We start from the raw sequence: 25877 nt of genomic DNA, 5'->3' as shown, positions 1-25877 counted from the left end.
AGGGGAGGGGAGATTGACAGTGTCTCACGGAAGCAACACCAAGGGGAGGATTGTATCAGACTGGTACTCGCCTGATTCCTCACTTCTCATCATCGACTACTGTCAACCTTTTAAAAAAATGGGAGAAAAACCAACATAAAGAAAGTGCATATAGGTCCAACAACCCTGTAGTGTTGTGAGTGCTAGAAACCCAATGTGATATTTTTGTGCCCAATTACGTGAAAAAACAACAAAATACCACGCTAAAAAGAGTGCAACTAACTGGCAACTCACAATTTATTCTGTGCTGCTAGTTCACTCTGATTAAAAGTCAACCGACATGTTTCATCACTTTGTTTTTAGTGATTTCTTCAGGGTTTTTAGTTAATGGGTCACTACTTTAAACTTACCTAATGTTATTTCACTATTATTCACTTCTTTCTGAAGTCTAAGCACCTCATAAAAACATTAGAACATTTTGTTTTAATCTAAAATGATGATTTGTATAATAATAATAGAATATTTGCATAAGATTTTAATCTAAAAAGTACATTATGTTGTGAGAATGGAACGTCAGAAACATTTTTGGTCTGTAAATCTGATATATTTTAATGAATGTGTATGTTGGTATTAAAAAGTAACCAAAAATTCACTACTTTTATTATTACTGCTCACATATGCATACTTTATAATTAGCACTTTTGTGTTTTTCCAGGCCTTTACGCATTGGTTAATAATGCAGGCGTGGCAAATCCCATTGGACCAACCGAATGGATGACAGTCCAGGACTACCGAAAGGTTATGGAGGTCAACACATTTGGGACGATCGAGGTCACCCTAAATTTCCTTCCCCTAATCAAGAGGGCCACAGGGCGTGTGGTGAACATGGCCAGTGTCCTTGGCCGAATATCGGCTAATGGGGGCGGATACTGCGTGTCCAAGTACGCCGTGGAGGCCTTCTCGGACAGCCTACGGTAAGGGCAGAGCGTCTTTGAAAACATGGGTGAATCTTTGTCCTCTGCAGGTTACCCGGCCAATGGAGGTGACTTTGCTCCCAAAAGACGAGTACACCTGTTACAGATAAGCGTGGCACGTCACCAACTACAGCTGTCATCAGCAATGGCTGTGATTGTGTGGCTCTACCAAGTACATGCTAGTGTTCCTCCAGCTGGTCACTAAAAGCGTGTCTGGACACTGATAGTGACACGCCTTTGTACCTTCTGGCTGGGTTTTAAGTGGGATGTAAAAACTGGGGTTCTCTCAAAGGGGCGTGGGCGATATATTGAAGGGAGTAGCTTGAAACACGTAAGTTAGAAATCTCCGCTTAGCATTATGCGCCGCCCGACTGGTATTTTGCTGCTTCTGTCTTTGCATCAGATATACAATATAACAAGTAACATTACACCTACAACAAGGCAGGACTATTGGCTTTGTCAATGGCTGTTAGTTTCATACGACAAATAAGCAACAACAATGGCATCTTTGTATAAAATAGTTCAGATGCTTCATCTCTGAAATGATACATCTATGGCAGTGAAGGGTAGTACTGCTGCCAAGTTAAGATTTTTTTTTTTCAGTGGGAGGGTGAGGGCATTAACGGAGAGCCCGAAAGGGATCCGTCTCAGCACCTTCTTTTTAGAACTGCCGGTGCTGAGCACCGGCTGGACCCGGCCCACTTAAAGCCCTGCCTACTGAAAAACCCTGGCCACTCAGGTGACCCTTCATCTTTGGGTGACCCAGCCGCTACATATGACAGCAACCCCATAGGTGACCTAAGGCCTCTTCTAAAAGGGAACACGTGCAAACCCAGGGCAGATTTGTCCACATTTGGAGTCAGATGGCACAGTGAGCACAGGACCCACATCTGGTCGCACTGATCACACTTAGGGCATCAGCTGCAACAAAGAAGAAGGTGATGAATGGAATCTGAGCCACAAGCAATCTCTAGGGTGCGCATTCCATTCTTGCATTTTTCACCCACAAATTCACTCAAGCAAGAGACCCACTCTAATGGAAATCAGTACAAACCCTGCTATACTGACACGTGATGCTCCCGCTAGAAGGGGACACAAACAACCTCAGACCAGTTTCAGCCTATTTGGGTCTCATCAGTAGGGTGCAGCTTGAACCCTTTGGTGCAGTAGATACCCAGTGCCCAGATCTGGGTCTGGTGCTTACTGTGCCATGACACTCAATATATAACTTGCTGCCAATACCCAAGTAGGTCGAAATCAGGCAAGAGATGCTTCTGTTCCCTTCTAGAAAGGATCTGGCTTGGGAGATCTAGCTGGACTGTTCCTATTGGAGGAGGGACAAGACTGATTTCTGCATTACAGGTCTCTGGCTGCAGTAGTATAGTGAGTGAAAAATGATGGTCTGGAATGCAACCTGAGGGATTACCAAGAGGCTGAGATTAATTTAAGCATTGTTTCCATCAGGCTGTTGTTTTTGCAGTAGACCATTTTTGATGGTCATGGGTCAAACCTAATCCTTACATGTGGATCGCCACTGAGATTGACTCTGCCTGAACAGATGACTTCATTCACAAAGGTGAGTACAGGACCCTGCTCACTACAAGTGGCTGCATCTGCCTATGTCTCTGCTCCTACATGGGACTACAATACTGCAAGTAAATCCACCTCTACGGTGAACCAGCCTCAACAAGTGACTCTATCTCTATAAATGGCCACGCTCCTTCAGACGAACCTAACTTTACAGATGTCCCTACCTCTGCAAAAAACGCTGCTTTGATCAGTGACTTCACCTCTACAGATGAACCTCGCTCTACAGACGACCATAACTCTACAGGTGACACTGCCTCTACTGGTGACCCCACCTTTACTGGTGACCCCACCTTTACTGGTGACCCCACCTTTACTGGTGACCCCACCTCTACTGGTGACCCCACCACTACTGGTAACCACACATCTACTGATGACTCCCCCCTCTACAGGTGACTGCCTCCACAGGTGACCCCTGCATAGACAAGTGACCTTGTATCTTCAGACTACATCCCCATAGGGGTAGTGGAATGCCAGAGTTATGGTCCATTTGTGACTTCACCTACACAGATTATGGTACCCAGTAGAGACGGCTCATCACCATATATGATTATGTTACTCCACCAGCTACTAGTGAACATGTGACTCTGCCCCAACAGTGTACAGATAATTTTGGATTTAGTGTATTATATTTTTCAAATTAATGGGCTAATTATGATGTCGGGCGGACTTAAGTTCTCCCAACACTGTCTTGATCCTGGGACTGACCGCCTTCTGGTCAGTGTTCCCGACTGCCCAATTATGATGCGACTGAACACTGTTCAGTTGCATTTCTGCAATTCCCTATGGTAGCATGCATTATTGTGTAAACCGGCTGTAATTCATGCTCCCATAGGGAAATAGGAGGTGCTATTGATCCCTGCACCCCGTGGGAGGCACATCACAATGCCTGCCAAGGGCTGCAAGGATCAACAGGGAGGCACCATAGGTGCCCCTTCAGCCCTCAGTTGGAGGTTGCGCACATAAGGTAAACCTGCTGTGGGCCCCCACACATGCTTTCCGACAAGCTATCCATGTCGGACCGGCTGGCATGGAAACCATGGCAGAAACTGTGCATTGTAATGCCAAGGGTGGAAAGGCCCACTCTTTCTCCTGGGATTACGAGCTGGATCCAACTGGCCAACTGGCTCCTTGAACACCATCTTACATGCTCATATTTTAGGGTAGAAAGCAAAAGACACACAGTTGATGGGCGGAATGCAGAACAAATCAAAATATTCTCCCCCAGTCAAGAGATCTGGGGTAAATCCATCATTATTTTGCTAAATATGCCACCCCAGTTTAGGCCTGGTCATGTGGAAATCAGTCTTGACCCTGTGCCTCATGGGAATAGGCCAGCCATAACTGCCAAGCCAGGACTTCCCTGGACTGGAAACAAGCAGCTTAGACAGTTTCGGGGTTTCACCCCTCATCAGCTAGGATAGCTTGAATCCAGTGGCACAGTGAGCCTGGTACTCACGTCTGGGCATACCCAGCGCACTTAGGGCGAGAAAGCAAAATACACACAGTGGATGGACTTAATGTAGAAAAAATCAAAACATTAACCCCCAGGCAAGAGATCTAGGTTAAATCCATCATTATTTTGCTCACTATGACACCCCAGGTTAGACCTGGCCATATGCAAATCAGTTCTGACCCTGTGCCTCATGGGAACAGTCCAGCCCAAACTGCCAAGCCAGGTCCTCCCAGGACTGGAAACAAGCATCCTAGGACCGGTTCCAGGGTTTCACGCCTCATCAGCTGTGTTTGCTTTGTTCGCCCTAAGTTGGCAGGGGATGCCCAGATGTGGGTCCCTTGCTCACTTTTCCACTGGATTCGACCTAGCCTTGCTGATGATCGGTGTTACCCTGAAACCAGTCCCAGGATGCTAGTTTCCGGTTCAGGGAAGTTATGTCTTGGTAGTTCGGGCTGGACTGTTCCCATGAGGCACAGGGTCAAGACTGATTTGCATATAGCTGGGTCTGAACTGAGGTGACGAAGTGAGCTAAAGAAATATGATGGATTTAACCCAGATCTGTGACTAGGGGTTAGTGACTGAAAAGTTTCAGCGCTCTGTCCATCATCTCCTTGTGTTTGCTTTGTTTGCCCTAAGTTGGCAGGGTATGCCAAGACCTCTTGATCACTTTGCCACTGGATTCAAGCTAGCCTGGCTGATGAGGGGTGCTACCCCGAAACCAGACCCAGAATGCTTGTTTCCGGTTCAGGGAAGACCTGGCTTGGCAGTTCGGGCTGAACTGTTCACATGAGGCACAGGGTCAAGACTAATTTGCATATAGCTGGGTCTGAACTGAGGTGGCGAAGTGAGCTAAAGAATGATAATGGATTCAACCCATATCTGTGACTGGGGGTGAGTGTCTGAAAAGTGTCAGCGCTCCGTCCAACATCTCCTTGTGTTTGCCATATTTTAGGGTTGACACCTTTCCTTCAATGTTGACATTTAACACACACTTGCTTACATGCTTGTACAGGATAATATTCTCTGAAATGTCTTTGCTTATATTTACACTTCTTCGTAGCCACATTGTCGAGGTGCCTTGAACATTCTGTAGAAGGGTTAAGTTCACTGCACGAAATGTTGCTTTTGTTATTGTCCACTCGGCGACAGAGCTATCACAAGAGAATCAACAATAGCAGCCTGACTGGGGCTTTGGCATGATTAAATGAGTGAAGTTTATGATATAAACAACATCGCTCCAATGTCAGATAGATGAGCATTTCGCTGACACTGGTGAGGCCACCCTCATGCCGGCATTCCAGCCCGGCTGATTCCTGTTTACCTCCTGAGAGGGATAGTGACCAGCAGTCCACCAAGACGGGTTCCCTGATGATACTTATTCGCAGGTAACAGGGGAATTAAATCACCCTATAGGGATTCTGGCACATTCACTCACTCTAGACACTCAAGGATAGGTAGCGCAAGGTAAGAGCTCAAAATATAATCTATGCACCCACACAGTGTTTGAACTGTTTATATTCTTTACTGTTCTCATGATGCTGATTACTATGTTATGTTAGCATTTATTAATAAGTGCAGCACACTTGTTTTACACAAGAATTATATTGCTTCAATAAATGTTGAAATGCCAGATTGTGTATTTCTTGTGTATCTCTTTGGGCATGCATGAGTTTTCAAATGAAAGGATTCTACATCTGTTACCACGATTTCCTTGGGGAGTCAGAATTTCATGTCCTGAGGTTGCACATTCCACCTGTTACTTTGCTGGGTTAGGGGTACAGATGGTGCACTGTCAGCTAGCAAGAATAAGGCCAACATTTCCTTATAGTGTGCATAGAATCAGTCTTGCACAGTTTTGATGTTCATGTTGTCCAACAAACAGTTTTACTGAGAAAGTATGGGCTGTATGACAGTAAAAGCTCAAATTGGTCATAATGTGTAGAAAAATGATCTATAGACAACTGTTTTTCTATGTATCCTTGTTTAAGAGCATATGATGCATGCCTTTAGCCCTCAAGCTCTATGCCTGATCCAGAAAATCGTCTTCTATAGTGATAGACGCCTTTCCATCATGTCGTAGCAGGTTCCCCCGAAAGTCCCAAAGGCATTTCACCACGTAGATGCTGACCAGCGCATCAAATCTGAAGCAGGTTCCATCGCTCACCATATCTGTCCTACATCTTTGTTGCAGGCGGGACATGTACCACTTCGGAGTGAAGGTGTGCATCATTGAACCGGGGTTCTTTAAGACTGCGGTCACCAGCCTGGACACGATTGAGGAAGCTCTGCAGAAGCTCTGGAACCAGATGGATCCTGATTCCAGGCGGACCTACGGAGATAAATTCTTCCAAAACTGTACGTTCAGGCAATGAAAAAATTATTCACTCTTTGAACATTCTGTCTTTATCCCTCCTGCTGCATCATCACATGTTGCCCTACTGTGGATGCACTGATATAAGCGCTTAATTCAAGAAGGGTGATCGAGGAGCATTCAGCCTATCAGAAGGCTAGACTGGCTTCATCATTCCAGACCATTTTAAGAAATGTTCAGCTGGGATTAGTGAAGGAATATTTCCATGCATGAGAGAGGGACTTTAGTGTGAGTGAACACATATAGGATTATATTGTTATATGCACAGGAGGACTGATAGGGGACTACGTTTGCCTGTGTTGGGATTAGTGGGTGCAAACCATGAGGAAGTCACTTCAGTAGAAGTGAATGTGTAATCCCAGGCAAGGTAGAAGCCTGGCAAGGAGAGGAACATGATATGCCAGTATGAAAACAGAAGAAGGAAACATTAACACCATCAGTGCTGCAGCAATTCCCCCTCTGTGATACTCATGATTTATTCCCATTGTTCATGACGAGCTCAGCTCGTCATGAGCACACGAACAGTGTACTGCATGACGAGCTGAGCTGAGCTCATCATGAGCATCGAAGGGGTTAATAAGGTTTGTACCATGGGCTTTAATTTACAGGCTAGTTATAGCGAGGAGGTTGTATTACTACATGGAAAGTTGCACTTACAGGGCGTCGAGCAACATCCACTTATAAAGGTCGGGGCTCTGTCTTATGCCTGTGGTTTGCTTGCAGCTGGAGGAGGAGAATGGGAAGTAACGAAATGCAAAATATTCAGGCTATTCCGGATATTAACGTGTTTATTATTATACTACTTACAGCTTCATTAATCTCGGCTTATCCATGAGCACAAAGTCTATATTATCACTTGCAATGAATGCGTTTATGCCATGGCAGTGAAATGAAATATGGCCCAATAACACGTTATTTAAATCAGCTATACTAATAAACACACATTCACACATGTATTAGATTCCAAAGAATATCACAATTTTGTGAATTGCAAAAACATGTGAAATCAGCACTTTTGGCTGGGAAAATTGGATTTGAAAAAAAAGAGGCAGATACTCTCTTAACTGAGTTTGAACCAGTAAAAGGTGGGTGAGCAAAAGGCAATCAGGAATCAGAGGTATTAACTTCCTCTGTGGCCGGCCTTGAAAATGCACAGATGCCCCTGCACAAGAGTCAGAGTGCCCCCATACACTCTGAAGGTCCTCTGGACCTCACTCCTGCCTCTAATGCTCCACTGCACTTTGTCACTCCTCTCCCTCCTTTGGCCCTCTCCTTCTGCTGCTCCCAGTCGCCTACCCCCATGTCTCCTATGTCCCCCACAACTGCCCGTGGCTCCTCATCCCCCCTCCTCCCAAGACTCTTCTGGCCGCCCCCCAAGACTCTTCTCCTCCTCCACCCTCACAGTGCTTAATTTGTAAAAACAGTAAGTGCCAGGGCACTTGATTGGAGCACAACTACTGCCATTTCACTCCTAGAAGTATGACAAGTTATACTAGTCCTTGCCCCCAAAGCTATAAGAATGGCTTGGGCAGCAGGTATTAGTCATTCTAATGCATATTTATTTAATAAACAACTGTGGTTGCGCACATCTCTAACATAGACAGACAAAGTCACCTTGTGGTAGACTGCCAAAAGGGCTGGTGTTAACAATTCAGTGCTGGTGCCGAGCACGGGAAACCACCGGCTCAAATTAAGCAGTGAATCACAGGCGCTGCAGCTACTAACAGCCTTGTAGGCAGATTTACAAGCCCCTTGAGTGAATTTTGTGCTGCCGCTGCCTCACTTTTGTGACGCAGCCGTGACGTAAATGTTGCAGCCCATTTACAACGTGATGCATCTAGGGAGATGCATTACGTTGTAAAGCCCTGTGTCACATTATACCTGCTTTAGGTACAATGTATGCAGGGTGGGCGTTCCCACGCAAAAAAGCCATGTAGAACTGATGCAGTGAAATCTACAAGATTACACTGCGTCACTCTACACCTTTACTGCATCAATAGGCCACCGCCTGCTCAGAACAGGCGTAAGGAATGACGCAGTGCTTTTTGAAGAGGACTCGTCCATCTATTGTGGTGCATTGCTGGAGTTGTGTCACTTTCATGAACAACTCCAGCAATGCGTCACTTTTGCGCCAACCGACGCATCAGAATATCTGACGCATTTGTTAAACATTGCGCCATGGAGCACTGTATTGTAAATACAGCGCATGCATAGTGGCGCAAGGACATTCGACGCTGTCGCAAGGAAACTAACACATCTGTGCAGATGCATCAGTTCCTTGTAAATCTGCCCCTAAGTGTGTAGCAGGGATTCAGGAAAATGCAGGAATACCATGTCAGAAGATATTAGCAAGCAAAGCTTGATACCTTCTGATGGAAACAAAGACTACGCTAAATGGCGCTTGAGCCCAGTCTGAACACGGAGCCTAGACCATGAATCCCGGTGAATACATTTCAGATGGGCTTCCCCGAGCACAGAGGCGAGAGACGGAAGCTGGTGTAACTTGAAAGAGCCATCTAAACGCAACAAATAAGTAATTATAAATAAATAAAAGGTGGGTACAAGCTTACCACACCATGAGAACATGAGCCTAAAGCCAGCTGGTATCAAACAAGGAAACAGGATTATGCAACTGAGCAGGCCCAGCAGGCAAGGAAAATGGCAAGTAGAAGCCGGTGGTAGGCATGCAGCAGGAATTCATAGTGCCAAGCAGAGCCTTCGAGGTTGCCAGGTCCATGCATGAGTAGCTCCTCTGTTTCAGGTTTTTTCTTTGCATTCTGGGATATGTAGTCTTTTTGCACCGTTATCAGTACTGGAATAGATTAAGAATCAGCCAGAGTAAGGTTCAGGCATCAGCCCTTGTACCAGGAACTGGGCCTGACCCAGACCAGATCCTCCTTCCAGTGTCCCGGTGCAGTTTGCCACACACAAGTACACGCAGTGGCACCTCTCGCTGTGTGCCCTGGAGCAGCAGCTGGCTGGGCAGGGGCCATGTTGGACTGTTTCAGGAAGAGCAAGAGAGCTGGGAAGCTATTGCGTCACTTCACAGACAATCAGCAGGCCTTTCTATCTGCGGCGTGTCCTGTCTGACAGGGAGCAGTTGGGGGCTGGATAGCAGAGCCCATCTGGGAAACAAAGAAATAATCGTCTTGCTATTACCTTATCTGTCGTTTCACAAGCTGCTAAGAGATAAACAGAGGATGTTCTTAAAAGTGTCTTTAATTTCCTTCACAGGCTCTGTGCGTGCATTACATACACAGGCCTACGTGTTCTGTAGGATTGTGTGTGTAAATACACTTACAACTTTATAAAGCACACAATAAGTGTCTATTGCTAACAAATAGACCCTGTTTTATCAACGTTAGGCTAACGAAACACTGACTTCACACGTGGAGGTGTTCAAACGTGTGCCTTGCAGGTTACATGCAGCTGTTCATAGCTGGTGTGTAAAAAAAACATTTAACTCACTACTTCACCACTCAGTACTCCTTTGTGTTAGTAAGTTACACTAGAATCTGTGCAACACACATGAACCCACTCTTCTGTATTACGTAGGATATACATCTATGACCTACGTGCTACACGGAGTTCTCCCTAGCTGGCACATTAACTATTTAAATGTATATTTGATGGATCACTCAATCTGACCAGAGGCTACAGACAGATCTCTCGAGCAAGTACACGAACCACCTGAGCTATCCCACCAGTAGAATATACTGAGACTTGATGGTTAAGCATTGATCTCGGCAGCTGGTCCGTTGCCTCTCTAAAGAACTGTAAATGTATTTATGAACAATTGAGAAAGGTCACAACAGTTCACTAACATGTCTCTGTCAATTTCCATTGGGGCGGAGTTTGTAAAATAATCTATATATATGGCAGACCACAGGGTCCCTGCCATTAAACCTCCTCTTACTCGTGACACTTCATCATCACTTTGGCCTTCCAAGACTCCAGCCCTCTGGACTCCACGCCATTGCTAAACCCCGCTATTTGTGGTTTCCAGGAGTAAATGTTCCTAATCTAAACACTGACCATTATTAATTCAGAACTACAAGTACCAGTCATACTGTGGTACAAGAAGCATTATTTAACCACTTTTAATTAAGTACTGCAAGTCCTAGAATGCAGAGACAAAATGTGGACTAGTTGAGGTGCTCAATCGTGGACCTGAGAGCTCTGCGCAAAGCAACTCGTTGGTTCATACATGGGGTGCTAACTTGACTCCTTGCCACCACAAACACTCATTTCAGTTCAGGGTTGTTAACATGCTATCTAGTGTATTCAACAGTAACAAGGCAAAACTGCAACTCCCATAATGCATTAGGTTGTCATTTGAAAGATTAGTACTGTAAACCATATAGTTCACTTCATGGATTAAGGTAGCCACCCAACAAGTCAGGCAGAACCTGCCCATAAAATACAGATGCAAGTGCAACTGGGTGTATTCAGAAAGGTATTTTGGAGTAGGTAAAGCAGTACTTCAATGATATTATTTTATTTTTTTGTCCTCATTCTGCCAGTTTGCTTGTTGGCAATACTCCCTTCCTTCACTGGCGATCCAGGCCAGGTTAAAGTTGTTTCACACAAGAGAGAACAGCCGTTTCCACTTCCACCCTTCCCTGGAGTGCCTGTAGCACGGAAGGAAACAGAACCGGGAGCTACACTTTGGCTTAATCATGGGACCTCGAAACTTTTGAGACCAATTCACCAGCTTAGCCCATACTTTCTCTCGACTGCTAATATCACACAACAGATCCTGTTTGCTCACATATATAACACTTTTTTTACATTCCTGCAAAAGAGGTGGATAATCCTACTTCCACAATTTGCAAATCTCTCGTCTCCCTAAGAGAATTACATAAAAAATGAATCTTGCGTCCAACCTACTGATCACAATATCGTTGTTTTGCCAGACTCCAAAAAACACCAAGGCTGAGCTTATCCTCACTAAAGTACCACTAACTTCAGTAACAAATTCACACACCTCAGACCAAAATTTTTCAATATACGGACATGTTAAAAACATGTGCAAATCAGCAGCAGCAGTGTTTCTACATTTTGGGCATTCATAATGTATCCCTGCGAGTTTTTCTAACTTTGCTGGAGACCAGTATATCCTATACGCAGTGAAGAGATGGTTGCGTTTCAAATAGGCAGGTTTGACGATTTCCCTAAGGAGAGTAAAGGAGACTTTCCAAGTTTCCCGCAGATTTACATTTGGCAAAACCCCTCCCCAGTGCCTCTGTATTTCTCTATCTATATCATCTTCTTCCTGGATCAAGGTATTATACCACAAAGCTACCTCCTTTTTAACTGCGCCGGTTCTTACTGCTTGGTCTAACCAAGAATCCTCCTCCTCTTCCTTCCATTCTTCGAACCTCCACCATGCAGAAAGCTGATAATATTTGAACCTGGTAAGTAGACCCCCTGTAATTGCCTTCAAGGTTCCCCAATCAGCCAACTCAATGCCCACCTTCAAATCTCCCCAACAAGATATTCCCGCATTTCTTAAGGGAAGGCTAAGAGAATCATCCAAACACCCTGGGGTCCCAGGGGATTCCCAAATCGGGGCCCTAGACGCATAGTAAGTAATTCCTAACTTCTTGCGAATTAAAACCCATACTTTTAGAACTCCCAATAAAATCTTCAACCTACTTTTTTAAAGAACTTAGGGTCCCCAAACTTAAATAGGAATTGGTCTTGGCCCTCCCTCAGTTCACCAAGCATTGCTCCAAATAGAATTCCTACAGCTGAGCTGTCCACTTTACCTAAAAGCATCCGACAATTCTTAAAGAAAAAAGCATGTCCATATATCAACAAATCTACATGAGCCAGCCTGCCCTTCTCCGGCCTCCTCCTTAATTTCTTCCACGATATACGAGAGCCCTTAGAGACCCAAATAAAGCTGCCCAGCCTTCCCTGAAGCTTGGCTATCTCCCTTTTGTTCAAATAATAATGGGATAGAATTAAACAAAAATGTAATTTTGGGTAAATCACCATCTTAATAAGATTCACCCTACCATATAAATTAAGAGGCAGATTTGCCCATCTCACCAACAGTCTCCCAACTTCGCGGCTAATCTTTTACCAATTCACCATGGTGACATCAGCCATTTTCTGAGTTATTGTGATGCCCAGATAGTGCATGCTTGATTTTACCAGCAGCTGTTGCTTAGGTTAGTTCCATTCCATAATTATAGTCTTACTTGTATTAACCTTGCATCCTGAAATTTTCCCTAATACTTCCGCTTTGGCCATTAACAAGGGGATAGACACCTGTGGGTTCAGAGTATAAAGGAGGAGGTCATCAGCATAAAGAGCTACCTTAATCTCGAAATTTCTTTATGTAAAAGGGGCAATGGCAGTATCCTTTCTAATCCATATTGCTAATGGTTCGATATACATATCGAACAGAAGGGGAGCCAGGGGACATCCCTGCCTAGTTCCACGCAAAATGTTAAGCCAATCTGTCAGCTCACCATTTACAAGCACCCTTGCTCTGGGCAGACGATACAAAAGTTGAACAGCCTTAACTAAATTACTGGAAAATCCACATCTCTTTAAGACCTCCCAGAGGTATGGCCAATGAACCTGGTCAAAAGCCTTGGCAGCATCTACTGCCATGACCGTCACAGGTAATTTTTACGTTTCTGCCAGGCCTACTACTCCAAGCAGTAAGATGGTTAATTCATTAAGCTGCCTCCCTGGAATAAAGCCTTTCTGGTCCTTGTGTATAATACACTTAATAACCTTGGCTATCCTAGCGGCCAGTACCCCAGCGAAGACTTATTAGTCGGTATTCAATAAGGAAATGGGCCTCTATATGGGCCTTTTTATAGCCTCTATATAACCAACATAGGGTCCTTATTCGGTTTCAAGATTAGTGTTACTGTTGCCTCTGCCCAACTTGACGGTGGATCTTCTCCGTCTTTTAATATGATAGTAAACAGCTCCTTTAATTCTGGTATTACTTCCTCCAAGAGGCACTGATAAATCTCGGTTGGGAGGTCATCATGCCCTGCGGCCTTCCCTCTGACCATTTTCCTGAACTGCTGTCTAATCTCTTCTTCTGTTATCTCAGCTGAAAACACCCTCTTCTGATCTTCACTAAAGTTCGGGCGTTCAATATCCTTAAAGAAACCTTCAATACCGGCCCTCCCGGGAAAAATATCTTCAGTATACAAATGGCTCATATGTCTGGAGATTTCTCACCCTATACTAGCGTTGGTATCAATAAGCTCATATCTTCTAATAGAGAGTTGTACGGCTCAGCAGCAGAGTATGTAAAAGAGTACTCCTGTGGTACTACTTGCCGTACTCATTTGTGAATGGGCACCACTATTCTGTGATTACCTGACTCCAACAGCCCAGTCCTGGCATTAACTAATAGCTCGCATGGTCTGTGCCACCTGATTCCTCCATGCCTGGCCTCAAGACCAGGGTTCTTTCAATGACCCTGGCTTGCATTTCTTTTTTCCGATCTGGGCCTTTTGCAGGGCTAAGGATCGTGTCCCTGCTGAAGATGGCACCGTTTCTAAATGAATATACGATATATAAAATCGTGGGTAGTAAGAAAGTCAGAAAAGACCCATTCCAGTAAAAAAAAACTGAAAATTATATAAATATGACAGAGTTAGGGTACAAATTATGGTTAGGAATAAGAGCGAAGGATTGCAAATAAATGGAAGGGGTAGAGTTAAGGGAAGAGGAGGTGGGTGGGACAGAAATACAAAAGAAGTCGAGATTTAAACTAAGATTTCGTGAGATTATTACAATAAAAAAGGGAGGAGGTCGAAATTAAACACCAATCACTAATCTAAAAATTTCTTATTATCACGGAAAACGCATGGATCCACACTGAATGTAAAACATTTTTTCTGAACTGTTTTCATCACTGCACTCAAGGTCTAAGAGGCAACACAAGCAAAAGTCCCTGCTCACGGTCACCACAGGTTGGCTCCGACTGCCATCTAGTGGCTGATGTGCCAGACTACAGGTCTCTTGTGCGGTACTGCAGTATATTGTAGCCTAGGCAGACAAAGCTTCTCTATTTGCGGTAATGACGTTAGACCTAGCTGTGTTTTTCCATGGAACGCATTCCAGAGCTGAACTGAATTGTTGTTGATTTTAGTGTGCAGGGCTTAAGAGTGCATACAGGCTCAAGAGTGCATAAAAGACATCAGAAAGACAGCATGCAAATTGTGGTTCCTAAAGAAAGCGCAAGCCTCTCAAAGTGCTGCTTACGTTTCCATTCTGCTTATTTGTGACACTTCTTTGTTTTCAGTGTGCGAATAAGTGAGATTTTACAGTCTCAGGTGTAACTCTATGCGTGACAATGGTTTACAAACGTAGTCGATGACACAAAGCAGTGACAATTTATCCACCAGTAGCAGGATTTTCCCGTCCTAGTGTAACACCTCCACATAGTAGAGGACTTGCCTTAGTGGCAGCAGGAATTATCCCTTGAGATAAATTGATTGTAGTGCAGACTTTGCAGGACTTCCCTCAGGCTAACATTTCCACAAACCAGCATCACCCTCCTAGTAAAAACATGCGCACTGCATCTTTCATCGAAGGCCTTTAGATCCTGCATGGCTTTGGTGTAAATTACAACTTTGTTAACCAATCAATCAGCATTTGTAGAACGTAGCACTGTCACCCCTTAGGGTATCGTTGTGGTTGAGTGCAAGGTCTCTGCTGAAAAGCCAGGTCTTGAGTAAACAGGAGGCAGAAGGAAGAAACGAGCAGAAAAAGGCAAAACTGGACTGAAAAACGAGCAGAAAGCCAAACCGAGTAGAAGAGGACAAAACAGAGGACAGAAAAACTAACAGGAAAGGCCAAACAGAGGGCTGAAAAACGAGCAGAAAGTCAAAGCAAAGGACAAGAGGGCAAAATAGAGGGCAGAAAATTAGCAGAAAGGCAAAACAGAGGGCAGAAAAACGAGCAGAAAAGGCAAAACTGACTGCATAAAATGAGCAGAAAAGGCAAAACAGAACAAGAAACGAGCAGAGCAGGCACAAACAGAGGGAAGCAGGTAGACAGGCAGCAGAAGGTAGCAGACTGCGGACAAGCAGGACAGAAGAACTGCCTGAGGGAGAGCTTGGAACTTGAAGTTTGACTTTTCAATTAGGATTTTGACCCATAGCACAAAGTGATGCCAGCTAAAAAAAACCTTGCTTAGGACTGGTTAAAGGTGCCAAACATAGCAGCCACTTGGCAACTATGACAGCTGAAGTGCATCTGAACATGCCACCTGCGTTCCGCATCCTGTAGTAGTATTGTGGTCTTTTTTGCCAGTCTTCCTTCTCAGATGAACTGGTCTGCCTGCTGATCTCACTGCTGATCTGCCACCCGTTTCAATTTGATCGGGTTTGTCTTTAGGCTGGCAGGGTGAGAGGCGGGTGTAGAGGGTAGCATACTGAGCCAGAAGAGAAGCCTTCCGCAGTTCTGTCCAGCAGAGTGTAAGTCTGCAAGGCCAGAGATGTCGCAATCTGACTGTCAATCTTAATGTTGGGAGCCAAACAGGGGTGACCCAGCTACGCTGTCTGGTGCTTCTTACTGACAAATACACAAGGCTCACCGCAGCTGCTGTGGTGCAGTCTGAACTCTGAATCAAGCTCTCATTCCCTGGTACTAGAAGTGATAGTCAAAGCACATAACCCAGAGGGAGCAGAAGCGTGCACAAGGCCCATAATCCAATGCCTGAGTGAGGAGTTAGATAATGGGCTTGCAACGGGTTAGGGAAGGGTTAAATTAACAGCTTTTCAGAAGGTCAACTAATGTCATCTACTTAGTAGAGCTCTCCTCACAGGTCGCAGATCTTGCATTACACATGCTTGTTTAATCCCAGGTCTCTCCTGAGGCTTCTAATATTAGTAGATCATTTGTGTCAACTACAATATGTAAACAAAATGATAACCTATCTGTTGAAAGAGAAAGGTGCCTGGCTGTCAAGTGCCCTCTTATGTCATCTCCAACCAGTTCTGGGTTTTAGTCAAAAGCGCTTTGCATTCTGGTACACAAAGCTTCTGTTGTTTACATTATAAGAATGGTTTTGGCAATCCCAGCCTGCAAAGTGGGACTGGCCCAAAGATAAACACTAGGGGCCTCATTTATGAAAAGTGACGCATCGCTGCGTGAAAACAGCTATGCGTCACTTTTCACTGCGCCCTCCTTGCGACACCAATGATGAGTCATATTTACAGTATGACGCATCATGGCTCAAGGAGTTACAGATACGTCAGTATTTCTGACGTATCTGTATGGCACAAAAGTGACGCATTGCTGGAGTGTGTCACAAAAGTGACGCAACTCCAGCAATGTGTCCTTTCACATGGGCAAGCCCCATGTGAAAGGGCCTGCATAAGTCTTATGCCTGCTGTGAGGCAGGCGTAAGAAATTGACGCATTTGTGTCCTAGAAGTGGCGCAGTGAAATCTTATAGATTTCACTGCGCCACTTCCATGACCCTTTCTTGCATCAAAACGCCCCCCTTGCATACATTATACCTGGTGCTGGTATAATGTGACGCAGGGGTTTACAAAGTGACGCATCTACCTAGATGCGTCACTTTGTAAATATGGCGCAACAAGGCGCATTTTTTACGCCACTGGTGCGTCACAAAAAGTGACGTACCAGCAGCGTAAAAGTGACGCAGAGCGTCATAAATGAGGCCCATGGAATGGGGCCCCTTACCAGCTATGGCAAGAGACTGAAGGGTTTGGCTTTAGGGATGTGTGAGAAGAAAGAAAATCAGAAAGCATAGTCTTTGAGGGAAAGGGTGGGTCTAATATACCCCAATGACCACAGTGTGAGACCATTCAACTGTAGAGATTTAGGGTATACACAGGCTTAGAAGATGCCTCGGGTTTTGCCCACATTGCCATGCCTTGAAACGTCTCTTCATGTGCGAGACTTACATGTGAAAATTGTTGGATTTACATGTGCAAGGTATTCACAAAAGACAACCTTGCACTTGTAGATCCATTTATTAACCCCTTGCATGCTTGTGACGGAACCGTTCCGTCACAAGCCGCGGGTGAGCTGTGCTTGTGGCGGAACGGTTCCGTCACGGCCCGCTCGGCGCGCCTGCGCGGCGCTGATTTCGCACCTGCGCGGCGCGTTCCATTGAGCGGGCGCGTTCGTGACGGAACCGTTCCGTTACAAGCACAGCTCACCCGCGAGCCGTGGCGGAGCGGTTCCGTCACAAGCAGGCGACCGCCGCACGCCCGCCCTACCCCCTTAGCACTGCGGCGGAATAGCCGCCGCAGCGAAGGGGTTAATTTGCAGCATGACCCCTTTATACAGGAATATATTGCTCAACATGAAATTCCAATCAAGTGGTGCAGTGGAGTAACAAAATTTGAGAGGCCCCAAGCAAAGTGCATGGAGAAGGCACCCATGCTCCAGACCCAGTCAGGATATCTCAGGCCACGGGCGCGCTGGCCATGCACAGTGCCAGAGCGGGTGCTTGGTGGGGGGGTCCCCTTGCACCGGCGGAGCTGCGGGGGTTAATGTTACGCTACTGAAGTGGTGCAGAATGGGTGTTCCCTGGTGGACTTTTGCCAAACGTTTAGGTCTCATATTAACACGAGAGGGTGTGGGTATTCTCAAACTCCTCTCGGGCCTTATTCGATCCTGCAAAGGGTGGGCAATTTAATCCTGACATTTCCAGGGTGTAAATGGGACTCCTCAAAAATGTTTGGTGGTGCAGGAGAATAGCCTTTTTCAAGAGGAAAAATAGTGGGGCATATTACCAAGGACCTTATCGCCGCTTTAGCCGGAATTTTTCCAGCTAAAGCGGCGATAATTTTATCGCCCTATTACCTAGCTGTCGCTAACACCAGTTAGCGACAGCTAGTAGGAGATAGCGATCATCTTGTGGCCCGCTTTGCATGTCAGCGATATTTAACGCTAATGACATGCAAAGTGGGCGTGCCAAGATGTTAGCAACTGGAAACAGTCGCTAACATCGCTATCTCCTATTACCTACTTTTGGAAATATTCGCGCTAAGCGCGAATATCTCCAAAAGCTAACGCCTGCCCAGAGCAGTTCTTAGCCATGTTATCCAATGGTAGGTGGATAACATGGCTAAGAGCATTAGCTCGGTAATGCATGAATATCGCTGACTTTTCAGCGATATTCATGCTTTTCGTCTGATTTTTATCGCTTTTGAGATAAACCTTGATAATAGCAAGGTTTATCTGCGATAAAAATCGGCGGAGCTCGGCGATAATAATACTGCCGCTAAGCCAACATAGCGATAATTATCGCTAGTTGTTAGTAATATGCCCCAGTGTCCCTTTGGAGACAAAAATAAACAAATCATTGCTTTAGGCAAATTTGACAACAAAATGTAAATTATACAAGAGGAAATTCCTCAGCATTGACAGAAACAGGAATTTACAAAATGGCTTCTTACAGTGCTACTGGAAACCTGCCACTGACACAGCTTTCAGTGTGTACTTCAGGGAGGCTTTGTGAATTCCAAAAATATTTTATATCAGCACGCTGGCAAAGTCTTTGGCTGGGAGGTTTAGATCCTTACTGTACTACTAGGTAGCAAATTGTTATAGCCTGCACCCAAGTCATGAAATCCATGTAGAAAGATTAGAGCATTAAAATAGGTCCTGCATTCGATGTTCACTCACAAACTTTCCACATTTATGGTGGGCTTCTGTTGCTAAAAGTGGCGGCTGCCACAAACAAAAAGTGCAAGGGCAGGTGGAGGGGGTATGGGGGACAGCGCTGGAGAGGGGGCTGGGGTTTTAATTATAATGAAAAAAGAAACTTAACTGAAGCTGCCGGCCGCCTCACACATCGCGTCACGCCTTGGTGTTCTTCCTTGTCCCAGCAGGAACTGCGGCAGCACTCCCTGTGCAAACCCCATGCTGCTCTCCTGCTATAAGAGCAGCGTAGGGATTGGCCTAAGCAGACTCGTTTGACACCTTGCTCAGGCACAGGAATCTGTGCTTTTTCTCCAGCCCAGCTGTTCAATATAGCTGGGTTGGAAAAACTTAAGCATGCATGTGTGTTTGGCTGGCTTAAGATAGCCGGCCAAACACACATGCCCACTTAGAAGTGCACAAACCAGTTCTCCTCCCCCCTCCCATGGCCCTGGCCTCGCCACTCCCTATGCACGCTGGTTAGGCCAGCAGGTAAAAAATAAAACCACAATAGAATATCATTTTATTTTTCAGCTGCTGGCTCTCAGCCAGTGGGGCGGCACTCCTCCGCCATTAAAGAGGAGCCGTCCCTGGTTGTTAAGCTTGCAGATTGTGAGTGTATGACATGGATCTTCTCCAGGGGCACTTAGGGAGTGGGTTGCTGATTTTTCTCTCCACTATAACTGCCTTTCAGAGGAATTGGCCTATCAAAGGGCACACTCAAATATTTTTAAGCACTTCTGGAAATAGGCACAATCTGTTCTAATAAGTTTATGAAATCAGGCTGAAAAAGAGAAGCAACCTATTAAGTGTGCCTGCTGATAACATCAGTGAGTAGCAAGCAGGCACAGAGAGCCTAAACCTAAGGAGAGAGTGCAGGCCTTCAGTGCTCATCGTGCAGAGACGTGTATGTGCACCCGGCCTCTCACACGTAAGGACTCATCCTTTGAAGGGGCCATTCAGAGTAGAGAAAAAAGTTATCCTTACCAAGTCCTGCATCCCTAATAATCCCAGCAATAGGTGTTTCAAAAAGTTGCTATGTTTGATGTTGTCTGCTGGGATTTAAAAAGTATTGTGGCTTCGGTCACTGGATGGCCCCTTTAATCACTCCAAGGTCACAAAAAAATATAGAATTATAGAGTGATAATTGTGAATAACGGGGAAGTATTCCACCAGCGGTTCTGAGTGACATCAAATAGACAATGAAAACGAATCTTGAATGGTCTATAATGTCACTCACAACTCTGAGGGGAAGAACGTCTATATTTTTATGTTATGTATGGCCCGCTAAAGTCATTTGCCTCAGCTTTTAACTATTAAATAGGGGCAGAGTCATGAAGAACCCATACATAACATGGCCTCTCCTTCCTGTAACAAATGTGAAAAAATAGCTTCCTGTCACCAATGGCATCACTCTGTGCCTTCCTTCACCCTTCCCCCTTTCCCCCCAAAGCTGTGCTCTCTGCTCTACACTGAAGCTGAGACCCAGCACTGCACCGGCAGGCCCTCAGATCAGCCTGGAATTCCTTTATAAAGTAGCAACAGTGAGAAACTGTTGTTGTTCCCCACTGTTGCTGCATCTTAGCAGTTTAGTTTAGAAATGTAATATATCCGTATACTAATTCACCACTAATCCTTTCTGGGTTCTGTAGTAGTGTAATACTGCCAAAAAAAGTGATTTGACGCCTCGTCAGGGGTACTAAGCGCTTTATAAATGCAATTCCAATTCCAAAATTAGTGAGTGGCAGTAGTAACACCTGCTAGTTACAGAACCATGCAGCAGTAAGACTGTGGCAGCTAGCGCTTCATGAAGCAACAAGTTATTAATATAATCATTCTTCCTTCCCTAGATCTGCGGGTGCAGCGAACCATCATGACCTTCATCTGTGACCCAGACATCTCCAAGGTGCCCAAGTGCATTGAACACGCCCTGGAGGCTCTGCACCCGCGAACCCGCTACAGCCCCGGCTGGGATGCCAAGCTGGTCTGGATCCCGGGGTCCTACCTGCCTGCATTCATCATAGATGCCGTGCTGGCCTTCGTCCTGCCTAAACCATCACATCGGGCCCGCTAAGAACCTGGGCCCCCAAAGGCCAGCTGTAGGTCCCCAGGGGTGTAGTGAAGCGCCAAGTGCCCTGTGGATGCAGCTGAGAGCCGGAGGACCCTGCAGGACAGTGGAGTGCCCACCGGGGCCTGCTGAGAAGCAAAGAAATCCCTGGATGCAGCTTTGAACCAGAGGACCCCAGGGACCTGCCCTAGGTCCAGACAGGAGCCATCAGCAGGATCCTCCGCTCTTATTTGTACATTACGTTTTCTAGATAAAGTATTTCAGTAGCTCAAATTTTGTTCTTTCTTTTTTAACCTGATGATAAATAAAGATTATTTGATGATAATATTTCTTTTAATGAGTGGCTTGTCCAGCTCCTTACAAGGGGTGGGGTGCTGTATGAGATGATGACACCCCACTGAAAATAATATGTATGTATAATGTGAACAATAGACAGACTCAGGGTCCCTTGCATTATAATGAGCTAGTCCAATGCCAGCCAATGGACTTTAACCTCTTGCCTCTGTGTGACACTGTGATATGGGCCCTGTTGCATACCTTCCTGTTGATCTCACGACCACACACCAGGCCCCTCCCTTTGCAGTAGACTAGTTTATTATATAAACGCACTTCCCCTGTGTGATATCAAACGCATTTCATAATGGCCATGTGACTCAAGGATGAACTCCTCCGCCTATGTGATATTGAACTAGTCCGAACCCAAGGGTACGCTTCTCAGCTTTCATGATATGAAACCAGTCTCATACCGGCCATCCTACCCAAGGGTACCCACTTCTGCTCTTGTGATATCAAACCAGTCTCATACCGGCCATCCTACCCAAGGGTACCCACTTCTGATCTTGCAATATCAAACCAGTCTCATACCGGCCATCCTACCCAAGGGTACCCACTTCTGCTCTTGCAATATCAAACCAGTCTCATACCGGCCATCCTACCCAAGGGTACCCACTTCTGCTCTTGTGATATCAAACCAGTCTCATACCGGCCATCCTACCCAAGGGTACCCACTTCTGATCTTGCAATATCAAACCAGTCTCATATTGGCCGTCCGACCCAAGGGTACCTCCTTCTGCTCTTGTGATATCAAACCAGTCTCATACCGGCCATCCTACCCAAGGGTACCCACTTCTGCTCTTGTGATATCAAACCAGTCTCATACCGGCCATCCTACCCAAGGGTACCCACTTCTGCTCTTGCGATATCAAACCAGTCTCATATTGGCAGTCCGACCCAAGGGTACCCACTTCTGCTCTTGTGATATCAAGCCAGTCTCACATTGGCCGTCCGACCCAAGGGTACCCACTTCTGCTCTTGTGATATCAAACCAGTCTCACATTGGCCGTACGACCCAAGGGTACCTCCTTCTGCTCTTGTGATATCAAACCAGTCTCACATTGGCCGTCCGACCCAAGGGTACCCACTTCTGCTCTTGTGATATCAAACCAGTCTCACATTGGCCGTCCGACCCAAGGGTACCTCCTTCTGCTCTTGTGATATCAAGCCAGTCTCACATTGGCCGTCCGACCCAAGGGTACCCACTTCTGCTCTTGTGATATCAAGCCAGTCTCACATTGGCCGTCCGACCCAAGGGTACCCACTTCTGCTCTTGTGATATCAAACCAGTCTCACATTGGCCGTACGACCCAAGGGTACCTCCTTCTGCTCTTGTGATATCAAACCAGTCTCACATTGGCAGTCCGACCCAAGGGTGCCTTCTTCTGCTCTTGTGATATCAAACCAGTCTCACATTGGCCGTCCGACCCAAGGGTACCCACTTCTGCTCTTGTGGTATTGAACCAGACTCATACCGGCCATTCGACCCAAGGACGCCCTATCCCAATCTTGTGATGTAAAGCCAGTACTATACATGCAAATTTACTACAAGCACCCTCATATCTTTGAGGGACACCATCTCTTCAGCATGAAACAACTATATTAAGAGGAACACAGAGCGACTCCTAGCAATCTTGAGTATGATCTACCTAGAATTATGCTCCATCCTGTGGCACCAACTTTCTGCCCCATGATCTGATTATCTTTTTGCTATTATCCTGAGCCTTAAGACCATCTGTCCTGTCTTTCTAAACTATATCTGCTTCACTTTTCCCCCATCTTGGACAACCATTTCCACAAAAGTTCCAGTCCATTATTTCAATGTTCATAAAAGTCCATCTGAGGCGCTTCATCCTACCACATCTTTAGACGGGACCTCTCACCTCCTCCATGCCTCCTGCCCTGATATTTTGAGATAGCTACTGACTATGTAAATGTTTTCCATTTAGCTTGTCCTGAGGGACAAGGTAGAAAGCTGCTAGGAAGTCGACAAACGCTATACAAAGATTTTGTTTATTTAATGAGACGCATTACTAATACAAAGTGGCAAACCAGAACACCTGAACAATAGTTCTAGCTTTAGCACGAAAGTAGACATTATCTGGTGTTCATTCATCCAGTCTTCAATAGTTTATCAAGTGCTTGCCTGGCAAAGATCTTCAATAGCATGTCACTAAGAGTGATGGGGTGAAAGTTGGAAGGATAGCCACCATCATCCCAGCTCCCCCTGCAACAGTTCTCCTGTCCAGCTTGCCCATAGGCTGACACCCTCTGCTACCTGTCTACCTGCTTCTCTCTGTTTGTGCCTCCTTTGATCAAGTCTTGCTCTGTTTTGCTTTTGCTTATCATTTTTCTGCCCTCTGTTTTGCCTTTTTCTGCTTTTTTTTCTGCCCCTTGTTCTGCCATCTTCTGAGCTGTTTTGCCTTTTCTGCTGTGTTTTGTCTTTTCTGCTTGTTTTTCTGCGCTCTGTTTTGCCTTCTTCTGCTCCAGTTTGCCTCTTCTGCTCATTTTCTCTGCTTGTTTCTTCCCTCTTCCAGCCATTTCCCTCCTCCCCCTGTTTCCCTCCTCATTTCACACCCTCTGCACCGCCTTCCCCCCAGGACCTTCTTAATGAAGGCTGCAGCATGACCCCATTGAGCAGGTCCTCATGCCAGCTCCCACAGCGACACAGTTCTCCTGTCCAGCTTGCCCTCAGTCCACCACCCTCTGCTGCCTGTCTACCTGCTGCTCTCTGTTTGTGCCTCCTCTGCTCATTCCTTGCTCTGTTGCACCTTTTCTGCTAGTTTTTTTGCCCACTGTTTTGCCTTTTCTGCTAATTTTTCTGGCCTCTGTTTTGCCTTTTCTGCCCTCACTTTTGCCTTTTTTTGCCCTCTGTTTGGCCTTTTCTTCTCGTTTGTTTGCACTGTTTTACATTTACTGCAAATTTTTCTGCCTTTGTTTTGTCTTTTTTACTCGCTCATTTTTCTGCCTTCTGTTTTGCCTTTTTCTACTCGTTTCTTCCCTCTCAGCACTGTTTCCTCAAGACCTGGCTTTTCGAATGAGACCTCGCACCCCAGAGCCCAGATAAGCCCAGGGGTGAGAGTGCTGCGCTCTACAAATGCTGATTGTCAGGAATTGTCAGGAATTTCATTGCCAGCTGCAACAGCATTGTTCAGAAGGTTCATATAGCTAGACCAGACTAGTGGCTCGTGTTTGAAAAGATCACCAGGGATCCTATCAGGGCCCGGGGACGTTGCCAACTTACGATGGTCTCTAGCTCTTCTGGCATCGGAGCGACTGAAAATCTCCTGACTGCTTAAATGAGACGTAACAACGCTGAGTGAGGCCTAATTACATGTTATGTTATGTTAAATATACTTGTTACCGCGCACAATCACCAATTGGTTTCATGGCGCTCAGAAGACAAATGGATAGAGGACGCAGGGGAGGCAGGGCGGCTAATCGTGAGCAAGATGAAACAGGTAAGTTTTCAAGTGTTTACGGAAAGTAATGTAGTCAGGGGTGAGCCAAATTGAGAGGGGAAAAGAGTTCCAGGTGGACGGGGCAAGAAAAGAGAAGCAGGCACCACCGTGTTTCTTACTTTTAAACCTAGGAGTGGTTAAGAGATTGTGGGCGGAAGACCTGAGGTGTCGGGAGGGGACGTGAGGATGAAGACTGAGAGAAATAAAGGCAGGGGCGGAAGCAGATAGAGATTTGAAAACAGTGCATCCCATTTTAAAGATGCAGCGGTGCGCAACCGGGAGCCAGTGTAGTTTTTTCAACATAGGCGTGACATGTTGGTATTTAGGCTGTTGAAAAACCAGTCTGGCTGCCTGGTTTTGCACCAGTTGGAGCCGGTGAAGGTGGTATGCGGGAATCCCCACGTACAGACAGTTGGCATAGTCAATACGTGAGGTGACCAGGGCCATGATGACAAGGATAAGAGCCTCTGGTGATAGGAACCTTCGGATTTTCCCAATTCTGCGAAGATGATAGAAGCAGGCCGAGGTGACAGCGTTGATTTGGAGCCGCATCGATAGGTCGCTAGAAATAATGACTCCAAGGCTGTTCACAGAGTTAACTGGGCAGGGGGGGAACCAAGGGCTTGGGGCCAAAAATTAGGAGTCCAAGGGTGCGTAGGTCCACCGATCAAAACCAACTCTGTCTTGCTGGGGTTGAGCTTCAGCTGGCTGAAGTTCATCCACTCGTAGATGGTGAGCATTGTTGATTGAAAGTTGGAGCAAGAGAGAGGGGAGGAATCGATGGGGAAAATTAGTTGCAGATCATCTGCGTAGTTGAAGATGGTGACAGAAGAGTGACGAAGAGAGGCAAGAAGGGGCTGCATATATAGATTGAACAAGAGAGGGGACAAGGCGGAACCCTGAGGGACACCACAGGAAAGTGAGATTTGGGGGGCAGAAAAGGTGGACAGCTGAACCGATTGGGAACGATGTTGAAGGAA

General features: G+C 45.8%; 1 protein-coding gene across 4 annotated transcripts in view; it reads left to right on the top strand.

Annotated features, from left to right (window-relative positions):
* The window catches only part of RDH5 (retinol dehydrogenase 5), a 144362-nt gene extending 122934 nt beyond the window's left edge, over nucleotides 1-21428 (top strand). For all 4 annotated transcript variants that reach the window (XM_086959123.1, XM_086959125.1, XM_086959124.1 and 1 more), the window contains 3 exons: nucleotides 695-953; nucleotides 6188-6351; nucleotides 20886-21428. In XM_086959123.1, coding sequence (XP_086815249.1) covers nucleotides 695-953; nucleotides 6188-6351; nucleotides 20886-21109 — 647 coding nt within the window. In that variant the 3' untranslated portion in view covers nucleotides 21110-21428. The remainder of the gene's footprint in view (nucleotides 1-694; nucleotides 954-6187; nucleotides 6352-20885) is intronic.
* Nucleotides 21429-25877: the final 4449 nt, after the last annotated feature.

This window comes from Lissotriton vulgaris, chromosome 1_1 (genome assembly GCF_964263255.1).
Source record: "Lissotriton vulgaris chromosome 1_1, aLisVul1.2, whole genome shotgun sequence".
NCBI classification, from domain to species: Eukaryota; Metazoa; Chordata; class Amphibia; order Caudata; family Salamandridae; genus Lissotriton; species Lissotriton vulgaris.
The sequence above is the reverse complement of the archived record's forward strand: the minus strand, read 5'-3'. Positions and strand labels throughout refer to the sequence as shown.